Raw genomic sequence first — 15077 nt, forward strand, 5'->3', positions numbered from 1 at the left:
TAATCCACAAGACACATCTATATATGATAATATTTTAAAAAATCTAACTTTAATCTGAAAATATTTCTCTGTTTGACATTATAAGCTCAATAATATTGGTCGTGATTTTACTTTGTTGAAATCTAAATTATCGTAAAATGCAATAAACGTATTGCTTCTAAGACATGTGAGTATTTGAGATTACAAACTAAATTATTTAAAAGTAGTATATATTATGTAAAAAGTTATCTCCCTTTTATGTTTATTTTAAACAATGTTAACATTTTTATTATGTCAAAATCATACAAAATGTAAATTTAATTTATTTTAGTAATAGTTTATCTTGGAGAAAAAGATGTTCAATATAGGATAAATTATTATCAAGGTTGCTTTAATAAAATTTTCAAAATATCATGGACTTAACATGGATAGTATCGCAAACCAAACACAATAATCAAATATTTCTAATAAATGCTGATTAAATCAATTAACAGAATAATTTATTACCTTTATGTATTTGATTACACTATAAAATGCCTTGAAAATCTGGTAATATTCTAAAACCTAAAAAAAAATGACCCCTTAAATTTTATTTGGGAAGAAAGAAGAAAAATAGAAAGATGAAAAAATATTTAAAAAAATTAGAAAGGTGAAAGGATTGAAAACTTTTTTTTTTTTTTTTACTCCCTCAAGTATGCTTGTTAGGAAGAATATAAAAATTTGTAGAAAGAAAAAATATTATTGTTTCAATTTATTGGTTGGTATGAATGAACTTGAAATTTAATTCAAATAATTCACCCCTCTCTATTAAAAGATGAATATGATAAAATTGAAGTTTAGTCTTCTACATTTACAAGCTTTAACCTCTTTGTAAAAATTAGGAATAAATTTATATATATATATATATTTATTTATCTTCACCCTTTGCAAGTAGAGTAATCCATGACTTGTTCTTCGAAGTTTAGCCCAAGTCCGTCAATTTTATTTAATCTTTAAACTAATCAAAATATTTTATACATTTTAATATTTTTAAATAATATTTTAAAATTAAAATTAAAATACAATCATATTATTATTATTAATAAAAGAGTAATATTTAATGGGCCAGAGTGGGCTTGGCCTGCACACTGACAGGTCCAAAGTCAGTATAGCAGCTCAAGTAAGTAATAAAGATTGTAATTTAAAAAGATGGACAACATTGTAAATTTTCATTCCATATTTTCTTCTAACTTGTTTAAAATAAAAAAAATTTTTTAAGAAAAAATGGATTTTTTTTTTGTGAATTAAGAAAAAAAATGATGTTAAGAAGTAAAAATTAGTAATTGTTTTTTTCCAATGTTCCAACCCCAATCAAAAAAAGGAAGGGTCGTTACCAGAGGGAGTACGTTGCAAACACTTACTTTGTGCCGTCAGTGTGCTGCCAACGAGCCCATTTGAACTTAAATCCAGCGTCTCCAGGTTTTCGAAAGCGGATAATTCTGCATTAAAATGAGAATATCATATTTTTAGATAATTGTATCAAATAATTTTATGTGTTTTATTCAAAAGGTGATTCACATCAGTTAAATTAAGTAAGCATTTAGTTCGTAAATTTTGAGAGAAAATATGATTTCGAAAAAAAAAGTATCTTTTAATGGTATCTTATTTTAAATTTTTGTATTTGATTAGAGAAGATTTAATATTACTTAATCATATATTTTTATTGTAATGTCTTTCATTACATAGCAAATACAATAATTTATCAAATAAAAATAATGATAATTAATGTGTTTCAAATCATAAAAATGTAATATTCAACTGATAAATTATAAAAATAAAGAATTAATCATCAATTATTAAATTAATTTCATGTAGTAATTGTTAGGAAAATGGGGTCCAGTCTCATGTAAGTGGTTTTAGACCAAGTAAAGGTCATGGGCCTTGATCTTTTATTTTACACAGAGCCCTAGCTACTTAATAAAAAAGAGGTGGGGTTGTTTAAGGTGTGTGTCGACAACCAAGCAGAGAAAGAAGAAAAGCCAGGAAAAGCAGAGAGAGAAAAAAGAGAAGGGAGAGTTGGTTAAACGGAAGTCGATCCGTGGTCCGATTGAGTTGGAACCTTGTCAGGAGGTTTATGATTCAGAGTTATACATTCTAATGGTGAAGATCGGGTTTGAAGCTCTCTAGGAAAAAATCCAGGGTGTATTTGTTGAGTCACTTATTTGGTGAGATTTCTCCAATTGTTTCTCTAGTTGTTGATTAGCTCTAGTTTTAGCTAGAGAAGAACTTTGTATAACTATTATTTGATAGTGAAGATTTTTCTGGTGGCCCGTGGTTTTTCCCTCTACACTGGAGGGTTTTCCACGTAAATCTTGGTGTGCTTTATTTTTCCTGCGCATTTGATTATTGATTGTTGTCGATTGCTTCTGTATTGTTGTGATTATTGCTTCAGGCGTAACAAGTGGTATCAGAGCGAGAGTTATTTTGAGACATCGATACAGAAGCAACCCAGGATAGAAGTAAATTCTGTTTGAGATCATGGAGGGTGATACAGGTTTTATGATAAAATTGACAGCATTAAATTATTCAATTTGGAAGCCTATGATGGAGGATCATCTATATTGCAAAGATTTGTATGAGCCAGTATTGGGTGATTCGGCTAAACCAGCAGATATGAAAGATGAAAGCTGGAAGAAGCTAGGTAGAAAGACGCTGGCTACAATCAAAAAATGGGTTGATATCAGCGTGTTTCATCATGTAGCGCAGGAGTCAGATGCTCACATTGTTTGGGAAAAATTGGCAGCATTGTATGAGAAAAAAACAGGTATGAATAAAGTTATGCTTGTTAAGAAGATTGCAACTTTACAGTACAGGGATGGACGATCTGTTACAGAGCACTTGAGTGATTTTCAAGATATATTTAATCGGATGACTACTATGGAACTTAAGATGGATGATGAAATAAAGGCATTATTTCTTTTGGGTTCATTGCCAGACAGCTGGAATACTCTAGTTGTGACTGTTCTTAATTCAGCTCCTGATTATAAGGTGACGTTGGAGATGGTAAAGGACAGTATGCTTAATGAAGAAGCGAGGCGAAAAGATGTAGACCCTGGGAATCAAGCTCTGATCACAGAGAACAGGGGTAGAAACATCGACAGAGGTCAGGACTCAAAAGGCCGTGGTAAGTCTAAACATAGATCCAAGTCTAGAGGTAAAGTGAAGTGTTTCCATTGTGGTAAGGCGGGTCATATAAAACGAAATTGTAGAATCTTAAAGCAAGAGCGAAAAGATGAGAAAGGTAAGAGTTCAGATGATGGCAATGTTGCAGCAGTGAATTCAGATAGTGATTCAGTTACTTTGATTTGTACACATGGTGATTGTAATCATGTTAGTGATCCCGGCATTGAGTGGATAGTTGACACAGGAGCGGCATATCATTATGTTCCTAAGAGAGAGTTGTTTACAACTTACAAAGCAGGAGACTTTGGTTGTACCAAGATGGGAAACAAAAGTGTATCGCAGATTGTTGGGATTGGTGATATTGTTGTACAAACTAGTACAGGCTGCATGTTGACTTTGAGAGATGTCAGACACATTCCAGATATGAGAATGAACTTGCTTGCTATTAATGTCCTTGATAAGGAGGGATATGAAAGCCGACAAAAGAATGGACAGTGAAAGCTTCTCAAAGGATCTATGGTAGTTGCAAGGGGAAAACTATGCTGCACAATGTATAAGACATGGATGCAATTGAATGGTAACCAGGTAAATACCGTTGAAAATGATGCTTCAGCAAACTTGTGGGACAGGAGGCTGGCACACATGAGTGAAAAAGGGTTACAGGTTTTGGCAAGGCACTCTCTCATTCCCTTGACCAAAGGTATGTCTCTCGATTCATGTGATTATTGTTTGTTTGGTAAGCATCATAGAGTTTCTTTTCGTAAAAGTTCTCAGAGAAAAGAAAATAGATTGGAATTAATTTATTCTGACGTATGTGGTCCCATTGAGGTTGAGTCATTAGGTGGTAGCAGATATTTTGTTACTTTTATTGATGATGCTTCACGTAAGACTTGGGTGTATATGTTGAAATACAAAAGTCAGGTACTGCAGTATTTTCAAAAATTTCATGCTATGGTTGAAAGGATGACAGGGTTACCCTTGAAGTGTATTCGAACTGATAATGGTGGGGAATACACATCTAAAGGCTTTGAAGAGTATTGCTCAAAGCATGGGATCAGGCATGAGATGACAAAACCTGGAACACCGCAGCATAATGGTATAGCTGAAAGAATGAATCGCACCATTGTGAAAAAAGTCAGATGTATGTTGAGGATGACAAAATTACCAAAGCCATTCTGGGGTGAAGCAGTCAACACAGCTTGTTATTTACTTAACAGGTCACCATCAGTTCCTTTGGGCTTTGACATTCCAGAAAGAGTGTGGACAGGGAAAGATGCTTCATACTCTCACTTGAAAGTTTTTGGGTGTAAAGCATTCATGCATGTACCAAAAGAGCAGAGGTCAAAGCTTGATAGTAAAGCTACACAGTGTGTGTTTGTAGGATATGGTGATGAGGAATTTGGCTACAGGGTATGGGATCCAGTAAAGAGAAAGACAGTCAGAAGCAGAGATGTGGTCTTTCATGAAAAAGAAACCATAGCAGACCTTGAGAAAAATGAGAAGACTACACGAGTTACTGTTGAATGTGATGTTTCAACACCGATAGGGATTTCACAAGAAAGAGCCACAGATGGTGAAAATGAGCCAGAAACAGAACTTGGGGATATGAATGAGCCAGCCATAGTTGGTGATGAGCCAGATGCTATTAGTTTTGAGCAGGGGGAGCAATCCTCTCTACTTGAGAGTGTTGAGCAGGGGGAGCTACCTTCAGCATCAAGTGATGTAGAGTCTCAGCTCAGGAGATTTACTAGAGAGCGCAGGCCATCTACCAGGTATCCAAGTTCAGATTTTATTTTAGTTACCAGTGAAGGGGAGCCAGAAAGCTTTCAAGATGTGCAGGCTACTCCGGATAGAGAGCACTGGTTAAAAGCAATGAAAGAAAAGATGGAGTCATTGCGAAAGAATGGTACTTATGATCTTGTTAAACTTCCAACAGGGAAGAGGCCATTAAAGAATAAATGGGTGTTCAAGTTGAAAAAGGATGGTGACAAACTAGTGAGGTACAAAGCTCGATTGGTAGTAAAAGGTTTTTCTCAGAAACCAGGCATCGATTTTGATGAGATTTTTACTCCAGTTGTAAAAATGAGTTCTATTCGAGTGGTACTGGGATTGGCAGCTAGTTTGAATCTTGAGCTTGAGCAACTTGATGTTAAAACTGCATTTTTGCATGGTGATTTGCAGGAGGACATTTATATGAATCAGCCTGAGGGTTTTGAAGTGAAAGGGAAAGAGTACTTAGTTTGCAAATTGAAGAAAAGCTTGTATGGCTTGAAACAAGCTCTGCGACAGTGGTACAAGAAGTTTGATTCTTTTATGGTGAGTGAACAGCAGCGGATTCTTATGTGTATATTAAACAATTCCCTAATGGTAACTTCATTATCCTATTATTATATGTTGATGATATGTTGATTGTAGGACAAGATGCTAGTATGGTTTGCAGGTTGAAAGAACAATTGTCTAAGTCCTTTGATATGAAGGATTTAGGTCCAGCAAAACAGATTCTTGGTATGGATATTATCCGAGATAGGAGAGCTGGAAAGCTGTGGTTGTCACAGGAAAAGTATGTTGAACGAGTGCTTGGTAGATTCAACATGCAACATGCTAAATCAGTTAGCAGTTCACTTGCCAACCATTTTCATCTAAGTAAGAAATCTTGTCCAGTGTCTAAGGAAGAGCAACTAGCTATGTCTAGTATTCCTTATTCTTCTGCAGTCGGTTCTTTAATGTATCTTATGGTTTGTACAAGGCCTGACATTGCTCATGCAGTTGGTGTAGTGAGCAGATTTCTTTCTAATCCAGGGAAGGTTCACTGAGAAGCAGTAAAATGGATTTTTAGATATTTGAGGGGTACCTCAAAAATGTGTTTGAATTATGGAGTTTCACAACCAATTCTAGAAGGGTTTACTGACGCTGACATGGCAGGCGATCTTGATGGTAGGAAATCTACTTCAGGGTATTTGTTCACTTTTGCAGGAGGAGCTGTATCTTGGCAGTCTAAGTTACAGAAGTGTGTTGCTTTGTCAACTATAAAAGCTGAGTATATTGCAGCAACTGAAGCATGTAAAGAAATGCTTTGGATGAAACGTTTTTTTTTTAATTAAGGTTGAATCAGAAAGAGTATGTGGTATTTTGTGATAGCCAGAGTGCTTTAGATTTGAGTAAAAATATCATGTACCATGCTAGAACAAAGCACATTGATGTTAGATATCATTGGTTACGTTCAGTGATTGAAGAATAGCAGATGCTATTGAAGAAAGTCCATACTGATAAAAATGTGGCAGATATGTTGACTAAGATACTTCTCAGGGAAAAGCTTGAGCTTTGCAGTAACTTGGCCGGAATGAGTTCCCTGGCTAAGGTAAGTTCCAAATGAAATTGCTATGGTGATGAATCTCCTTCTAATGGGACTGGAGGGGGAGATTGTTAGGAAAATGGGGTCCAGTCCCATGTAAGTGGTTTTGGACCAAGTAAAGGCCATGGGCCTTGATCTTTTATTTTACACAGAGCCCTAGCTACTTAATAAAAAAGAGTTGGGGTTGTTTAAGGTGTGTGTCGACAACCAAGCAGAGAAAGAAGAAAAGCCAGGAAAAGCAGAGAGAGAAAAAAGAGAAGGGAGAGTTGGTTAAACGGAAGTCGATCCGTGGTCCGATTGAGTTGGAACCTTATCAGGAGGTTTATGATTCAGAGTTATACATTCTGAACCGTGAAGATCGGGTTTGAAGCTCTCTAGGAACAAATCCAGGGTGTATTTGTTGAGTCACTTATTTGGTGAGATTTCTCTAATTGTTTCTCTAGTTGTTGATTAGCTCTAGTTTTAGCTAGAGAAGAACTTTGTATAACTATTATTTGATAGTGAAGATTTTTCTGGTGGCCCGTGGTTTTTCCCTCTACACTGGAGGGTTTTCCACGTAAATCTTGGTGTGCTTTATTTTTCCTGCGTATTTGATTATTGATTGTTGTCTATTGCTTCTGTGTTGTTGTGATTATTGCTTCAAGCGCAACAGTAATTGATTATACATTTGTTTTTAAAATATTATAATGAATAATTATTGTGTTTAACTTTTAAAATTACAGTAATTAATTATTTTTAAAAATTTATAATAAATTATTATTATATTTAATTTTTTAAAAAACTTTGATTATTTTAAATAAATTATAATAATCAATTATTGTATGTATTTTTAAAAAACATAATAATTAAGTTTTGTAAATATTTTTAAAATATTATAATAATCAATTATTGCATTTATCTTTTAAGAAAAACAGTAAATAATCTAAAATTACTTCATTACTGCTTCAAAATATTTATTTTTATTGGGGAAAAAAAAAACCCAAATTCTGCGTTTCTATAGTAAACAAGTGAATAGTCATCTTTGAACAGAAAAAAACAAATACAAACGCAAATAATAAGTGGAGATGAGGAAAAACCAAATACTGTGTAAATAGTCAAACAAACGTAATAGTCAAACAAATAATCATCTTTTAATAGAAAACAGTAAAATATTGCGTAAATGTCTTTGAGTAGAAAATAGTCATCTTCACTTAATATTCAAAGACAAGTAAATATCTTTGAATAGTCATATTCACTTAATGATCAAACAAATAGTCATCTTTACTTACTATTCAAAGACAAGTAAATCGAGATGAGAAAAAAAATAAATAATCAAATATTGTGTTTTTATTCAAAAAATACAATAAATAATCATAATTACTGCATTTTAAATCATACAAACACAGTATTTGAGTTAAAAAAAATAAATGAATTGTCAAATATTACATTTATGAAAAAAAACAATAAATAATCACAATTATTGTATTTTAAAGCCTACAAATATAGTATTAGAATGAAAAAATAAAAAAATAATACTCAATTAAAAAAATTAAATATTGCGTTAAAACTTCCAATAAATGCATAATATTTGTTTTCAATACAACATTTGTAAAAAAATTAAATTTATTACCATACGTTGATTTTTAATGCGATTAAATAAAAAAATTTATTTAGGTTAAATATGGGATATTTTGCTCGAAATCTTATATAAATCACATAAAAAAAATAAATTTTTGATTCCAAAACTTTAGATACAATTGAAAATTAAAAATTATTTTCAAAAATTTAATACTTCCAACCAAATGTAAAAATTTAAATACCCAACAATAATATTTCAAAATAAAATCTTAAATTCTCTAAATCAAACGTTTTTTAAAAGTGTTTTGAGTACATAAATATAATAAATAGTATTTTAATTATTGTTAATTGATTTTAAATTAACTATCAATAAAAAAATTTAACAATTTTTTCATTAATGTTAGGTTTTAGAAAACATCAAACTTACTTTTAAATTTAAAAAAAAAAAAGGAAAATAAGCATGAAAAAGTAAGTAAGCATGCCTTGGACGGGAATCGTTTCTCGTTGGTCTGCAAGAATAGGATAAAATTGTCCTCGCCAGTTATATGAAAATCCTCCCATGTTATTGGCACTGAGATTCAGACTCTTAAGGGATTTAAGTGAACTCAATTGTTTTAGGCTGCTCTTGTTGAGATTGTTCCCAGAAAGATCCAAAATCTCCAACTGTTTAAGTCGTAAGGAGCTTTCTGACCCTACCAGTAATTCAATATTGTAAAATATCAAGAGAAAAGAAAATTCATGTTAATCAACACACACACACACACACAGAGAGAGAGAGAGAGAGAGAGAGAGAGAGAGGGTGCAGTTGAATTGTCGACAAATTACATGACGGTACTAAATACAGGTAATCATGAATATTTATTTTCTGGAAGTAGTAAATTGTTAAACAGTAAGACACATTAGCTTTTCTTTCAAAAAAAAAAAAAACTTGCTGATAAATGGGAGAGGAAAAAAGAACCTTATAGGCACAAGTTAACATGAGATTTAAGAAATAAATAATTAATGGATTGTATATTTAAATATAATAATATTAACATATTTTTATATTTTTTAATATCAAATATTTATTTTTAAAAAATTTAAATCTTTTGAACTTAAAAAATAAAATCAGATCGTGAGTAAAACTTTTGAATGATTAATTATGTTTGATCTGACTTGACCATAAATAGGTTCAATAACTATCCTTTCATCCAACCCTAAAAATTAAATAGACATAAAGTATGAGTGTAGATAACTTTTAAAAGATATTAACTAATATATAATAACACTGAGGTGATATTTACAGTAATTTTTTTGGATCAATGATTTATTTAATAATTTCATAAGTTTTTTTTTATGCAAAAGATTCATTATTGTGACAATTGTAAAATGTATTATTTATGTCACTGCAAATTATGATAATACAATAATGGGTTCATCAACTATTATACCAAAAGAAAAAGATAACAACAAAGAGAATTTAGAAATTTATAGTTTATAGATTGTAAATCATGATAATAAAATAATAAATTGATCAAATATTAGACAAAAAAAAAGGGAGTTTAAAAATTTATAGCTAATATTTCCCACAATATTTTACGGGAAAAATTATGAGGCAGATAAGATTCTAACAATATTTTACGGGAAAAGTTATGAGGAAGATAAGATTCTAAGATATAAATAAATACGTAAGTACCTTGGTTCCCTATCCAACCAACTATGGCATTGGAGGACAAATCGAGAGTTGTGAGCTCTGCAAAAGGCTGAAATAAAGCAAGGTTTAAATGCCCAAAATAATATGGCCCTGTATTGTTGAGGGAAAGTTGGATGACACGAGCGGTAGTAGAGTTGCAGGTGACTCTCTCCCAACCACAGCAATCGCTCTTTGGGTCATTAACCCATGAAGGGAAAAGATTATCAGCATCATACCCATCGGATTCAATGAATGACTTGAATTGCAACAGACCCATCCTCTCCTCTTCCAAACAACTTTTCAGGCCTTGGAATTGTAACAGAATGATCAAACCCAGTAGGACCAACTTCATCTTGGGACTCATTTTGTATTTCATTGGGAAATCTACTGAGAGTTTATAGCTCATACTTGCTTTTATGATACATACATATATATATATATATATATATATATATGGTGATATTCAGGAGGGATATTTGGCCCCTCTGGATTGGCTTACAGACCGTCCCTGGAAGTCTACCTTGGCCAGGTGAGGTCAAAACAAGCAAAGAAAAATGGCTAAGTCCCTCATGCGCGCGTGTACGTGTGTGTGTCTCTCTCTCTCTTTATATAGATCTACTTATATTAATGTAATTTTTATATATTTTTTTTAAATTAAAATTAAATTTATAAAACATTTAAATCAAAAAATATTTTTAAATTTAATAATTCTGATTCAAAATTTTAAAAAAATTATTATAAAAATTACATTAATATAAGTAGATTCTTAATATATTTATATATAACACACTTATTTCTTGTTACTTCTTTTGCAAAATTTTTTATTTTTTGTTTTTTTTCACGTACACCTTTAAGTAATAGTATTGTTTTTAAAAGTAATTTTGTTTTAGCAAACGTTGTATTTAAACGTTTAGGTGGAGGAAAAAAAAAAGATGAAAGCTAGTAAGACTTTATTTTAATGGCAAAAAGGAGATTATAAGATTAAGTTTCCGCATGTGTGAGTTAACTTCTTTTTTTTATATAAAGACTTCAAGTTTCCTATTCTCCCAATTGGGGGGGCAAGACTTCAAAATTTGTCTATAAACGCTCAAATTCCATGTTAAAAAGTGAAAGTTCAATCCAAAACCAATTAATAGATAAAAAGAATCAAAGTCTCTTCATATACTACAAACAAATTAATTATGATTAGGCATCATCGTGTAATCAACGAATCACACGAAATTATGGAGTTGCTCAACAAACAGGAATAATAGTGGCTGAGCCTCTTTTACTAGGGCTCTGTTTGATTTCGCAATGAGACTGACCGAGATGAATTTAAGAACAATTTTAGATGTTAGATTGATAAGATTAAAACTAATAATAAAATATGTATTTGATAAAAAGAACCGCGGAATAAGATAAAGTGCAGTAAAATAAATAAATAAAAAGCTAAAATTTATTTAAAATTTAAATAAATAATATTTATAATAATTAAAAATAATATGAAATATATGAAATATAAAATATATAATAAAATAAACTAATTTAAATTTAAATTTTTAAGGAAAAATTTTAAAATAATAAAAAAAAATTATGTTGAAGAATGCCCTAAAAACTTAAAAAAAGGAATATATGATCATAGTCCTGTGCAATGTCCTCTCTTATTCTAAAATTAATAATAATTCATATATGTATATCGTATAAAATATTAATAATTTATGTATTTATATTATATTTTATATAAAAATTATAAATAATAATTTATATCGATATAAAATTATAAATATATATTTATTAAATTTATATATAATTTTATTAAAATTTTAAATTATTTTATTTTTATATATTGTCATTATATGATAATACAGATTACTATATCCTTAAGTTTAGTTAACTATGAGGCCGGAACACTGCCATGGAAGTACTGCAATTGTCAAACAACTACTCCGTTGTACCACACTTGCTGAACATGTTGGCATGGTGTGATTGGACAAAAAGGTTAGCCAATTGCAGCATACCGGGATGCAAATGGGACCTAAAAATTGATATTTTGAAATTTGTTACAAGAGATTGATCCTACACGGACATATTTTTCAATACATGATTCAATTGTATGCAACTGGAAAATATTTGCACGAGACTTTTTGACTTAGTCCTAATTGTTAATCGTAAGTACATTGACATTTTAAAGTGTTCGTGATCGGATCAAATTGAATTTAGAATGAATTCATATCTAATATTAATAATTTATATATTTATTTAAATTTGATCTTATTCAAACTTTATAATCTCAAAATTCTTTTAAATTTAATCTTAATTAAAAAATAAATTTTAAACTTATCTATTAAATTTAATTTATATAATAAAAAATTTTAAAAAATGATTAAATTAAGTTTAATGATATAATATTCAATTCACATATATATATATATAAATTAAAAATAAAAATTAAGTTTAACAAAAAATATATACAATTTTTATTTTAATTTTTATATATGTGAATTAATTTATATGTAATTCACATATATACAAATAAAAAATTTATATATATATATATATGTGAAATAGGGTTGGTTCAGGCTAAACTCGGATTTTAAAATTTTTATCTAAGGTTTAATTTGAAATTTAAACGAGTTTAAAAATTATATCCGAACTATTTTAACATGTTTTAATTTTTTATCTAATCTTCTCAAAATTTAAATAGATTTTTAGATTTAGACGGTAATTTGATCCTTAAACAAGTTTAATTTGTCGTTCAACTCCTTTTTTTTTCATTTTTTTGTGGATATTTTAAAAATTAGTCCTTTTTTCACACTTAATTCTTTTATTTTTATAGTTCAAAATTATTTTTCATATTTTCATTTCTTTTTTATACTAAAAATCATAATACATCAAATTTATAAAATGTTTCAAATTTATAAAATGTTTTAAAATGTCAATATAAAAAAAATTAAAGTCTATTTTACTAATTCCATAAAAATCAAATAAAAGCAAATATAATGATATAACAATTATTCAAGAGTTAAATTATTCATCCAAAATCAAAGCTTACTATATTTGAAAGGATTTTGACAAAAATATTAAGCTAAAAAAAAACAAATTTATAATAAAAATAAGATCTGATTTTAAAAAATGAATCGAGCCTTGAATCTGATATTCAAGGCACTAATATGGTTCAACTTATTTTTTAATTATGTAATAAATATTATTTTTATAGTTATACATATTATGCAATTTATACATATAAAGGATAAGTAAGGTATATAATGTTGTAATGTAAACGTTAAAAACTATTTTAAGTTATTAATATTTTAAAACTTAATAAAAGAAAGAAGCAAAAGTACTAAAGATTAAATAAAAAAATATTATGTTTTTATTTTTTTTATTTTTTTAGAAAAAGTACGACAAAAGGTATAGATTTACAAATTAGATAAACTTAGATAAAATTTAAGGTCTAAATTATGAGATGGAACCGAGCTTGAATAAACATAAATGACGTTAATCCCAAGTCTAAACTTGGTTGGAATATAATCTCATGCCACTCATCAAATCAGGAACTGCCATAAACGAGACTAGCGAATAGGACTTTTGCAGTCAACACATGCAATAAATTCAAACCGACCTGCTTAATCATTGGGGGATCTTGTATAACCAGTCTTTTGCGTGATTACCAATTCGCCCCATTTTCAAGGGAACGGATGCTTTTCATTTTCAAGATAATTTCAAAGTGATTGACTTAGAAAGTTGAGTTTTTTTATTATATTTTTAATTTTATCGAGTTTTCTATTAAGTAACGAAATTGATAAAATTGTATTAATAGATTATTTCATAAAATATTTTAATTTTGTTATATTTTATCTAAAATTAATTAAAAATAAAAATATAATTACAAAAATTTTTCATTTATATCCAAAAATATTTTGTGAAAAATTTCAATATTCAATTAATTGTTTGTCCAAAAATTAATTAGATTAAAAATTTAATAATAAAATATAATAAAATTAAAATATAATACCACAATTAATATTGAGTCATAATAGTGGCAAATTTTACCTTAATATCCTAAACATTTTACAGATAATTAATTCATCAAATTTCCTATTAAAACCAATTACCTAAAACCTTATTAAAGTTGGAAAGTAAAAACTGTAAAATTGATGGAAGACTTGTTCAATCTGGAACTTGATTGTCGGTTGATAGGATGAAGATGACTTGACTTGACTTGACTTGGAGATTTGATATGGACCTTGACTTAAATGTGCGATTGCGTGTGGGTTGTGCTATAATTAAACTTTTAAGGTAATGTTTATTATATAAAATGATAAATAAAATAAAATGATAATTATTTTATATTATATTTATTTTATATTTAAAAAAATATTATAAAAAATCAATTATTTTTTATATAAGATAATTTAATTTTTAAAAAATAAAAATTATTTTTATTTTATGAGATTAAATTTAAATATTTTATTGTATTTTTAAAAATTATATTAATAATTTAAATTAATAATTTTTAAAAAATAATTTTGATCTGAGTTATTCTATTTTAATTAAAAAAATATAAAATAGAATAATATTATATAATATAATTTTATTTATAATATAATATAATATAATTTTATTATATTATATATTATATACTAAACCCATTTTAAATTATTTAATTATTTAAATATATTATAATTAATTAATTAATTAATTAATAATTGTAATTTATTAATATAATAATTAATTATTTAATCAAATATAATATTTAATTATAAATATAATTTTTAAAAAATGTGCGATCATGTATGAGAATTCAGATTGGAACTTCCTCATAGTAGTTGGGAGTCTCAAGCACGTCTAATTTTACATACGTTTGGCTTCCACTGGAGTAATTGTTATCTATAACTCATTTGCTTCACAAAATTGTATCAACAGAGCCTAAAAAACAAATACATTATCTACAAAAATTGCATTCTACCAGTAGATACCATACTCATTTTTTTTTTTAAACTGCATAGAGTTCTTGAACTTTGTCCAATATATTTAAATTTAGTAATATCTTTCCTATATCTTCAGAAACTGCATGCCAAAATGGTTTTTTTAGTCATCTAACCACAAACATAATAACCACAAACATAGTAATATTCCTCGTACAACATAGAGGCAGAAAAAAAGTACCATAAGAATAGTTAGAATTTTTTTTTTTCAAGCAACCAGATGGGGAACTTTCCGTTCAACCTATTAAGAGAGAGATCGAGTAACTTTCAACCGATGTTGGTGATAAAGAAATTTTGAAATTAAAAATGTATTTGATGTATAAGATTATAAATATAATAAGATAATATATATTATAAATAGTGTCATAATAATTTTAGGATCGTGTGA

General features: G+C 28.7%; 1 protein-coding gene across 1 annotated transcript in view; it reads right to left on the bottom strand.

The window, feature by feature from the left end:
- Positions 1–10086, bottom strand: part of LOC111280612 (receptor-like protein 14) — a 50677-nt gene extending 40591 nt beyond the window's left edge. Inside the window, exons 1-3 of the mRNA XM_022868048.2 lie at positions 9726–10086; positions 8533–8742; positions 1380–1457 (exon numbers count right to left, since the gene is read on the bottom strand). Coding sequence (XP_022723783.2) covers positions 1380–1457; positions 8533–8742; positions 9726–10086 — 649 coding nt within the window. The remainder of the gene's footprint in view (positions 1–1379; positions 1458–8532; positions 8743–9725) is intronic.
- Positions 10087–15077: the final 4991 nt, after the last annotated feature.

This window comes from Durio zibethinus, chromosome 28 (assembly GCF_047325235.1).
Source record: "Durio zibethinus cultivar Kanyao isolate XHJ-2024 chromosome 28, ASM4732523v1, whole genome shotgun sequence".
NCBI lineage: Eukaryota > Viridiplantae > Streptophyta > Magnoliopsida > Malvales > Malvaceae > Durio > Durio zibethinus.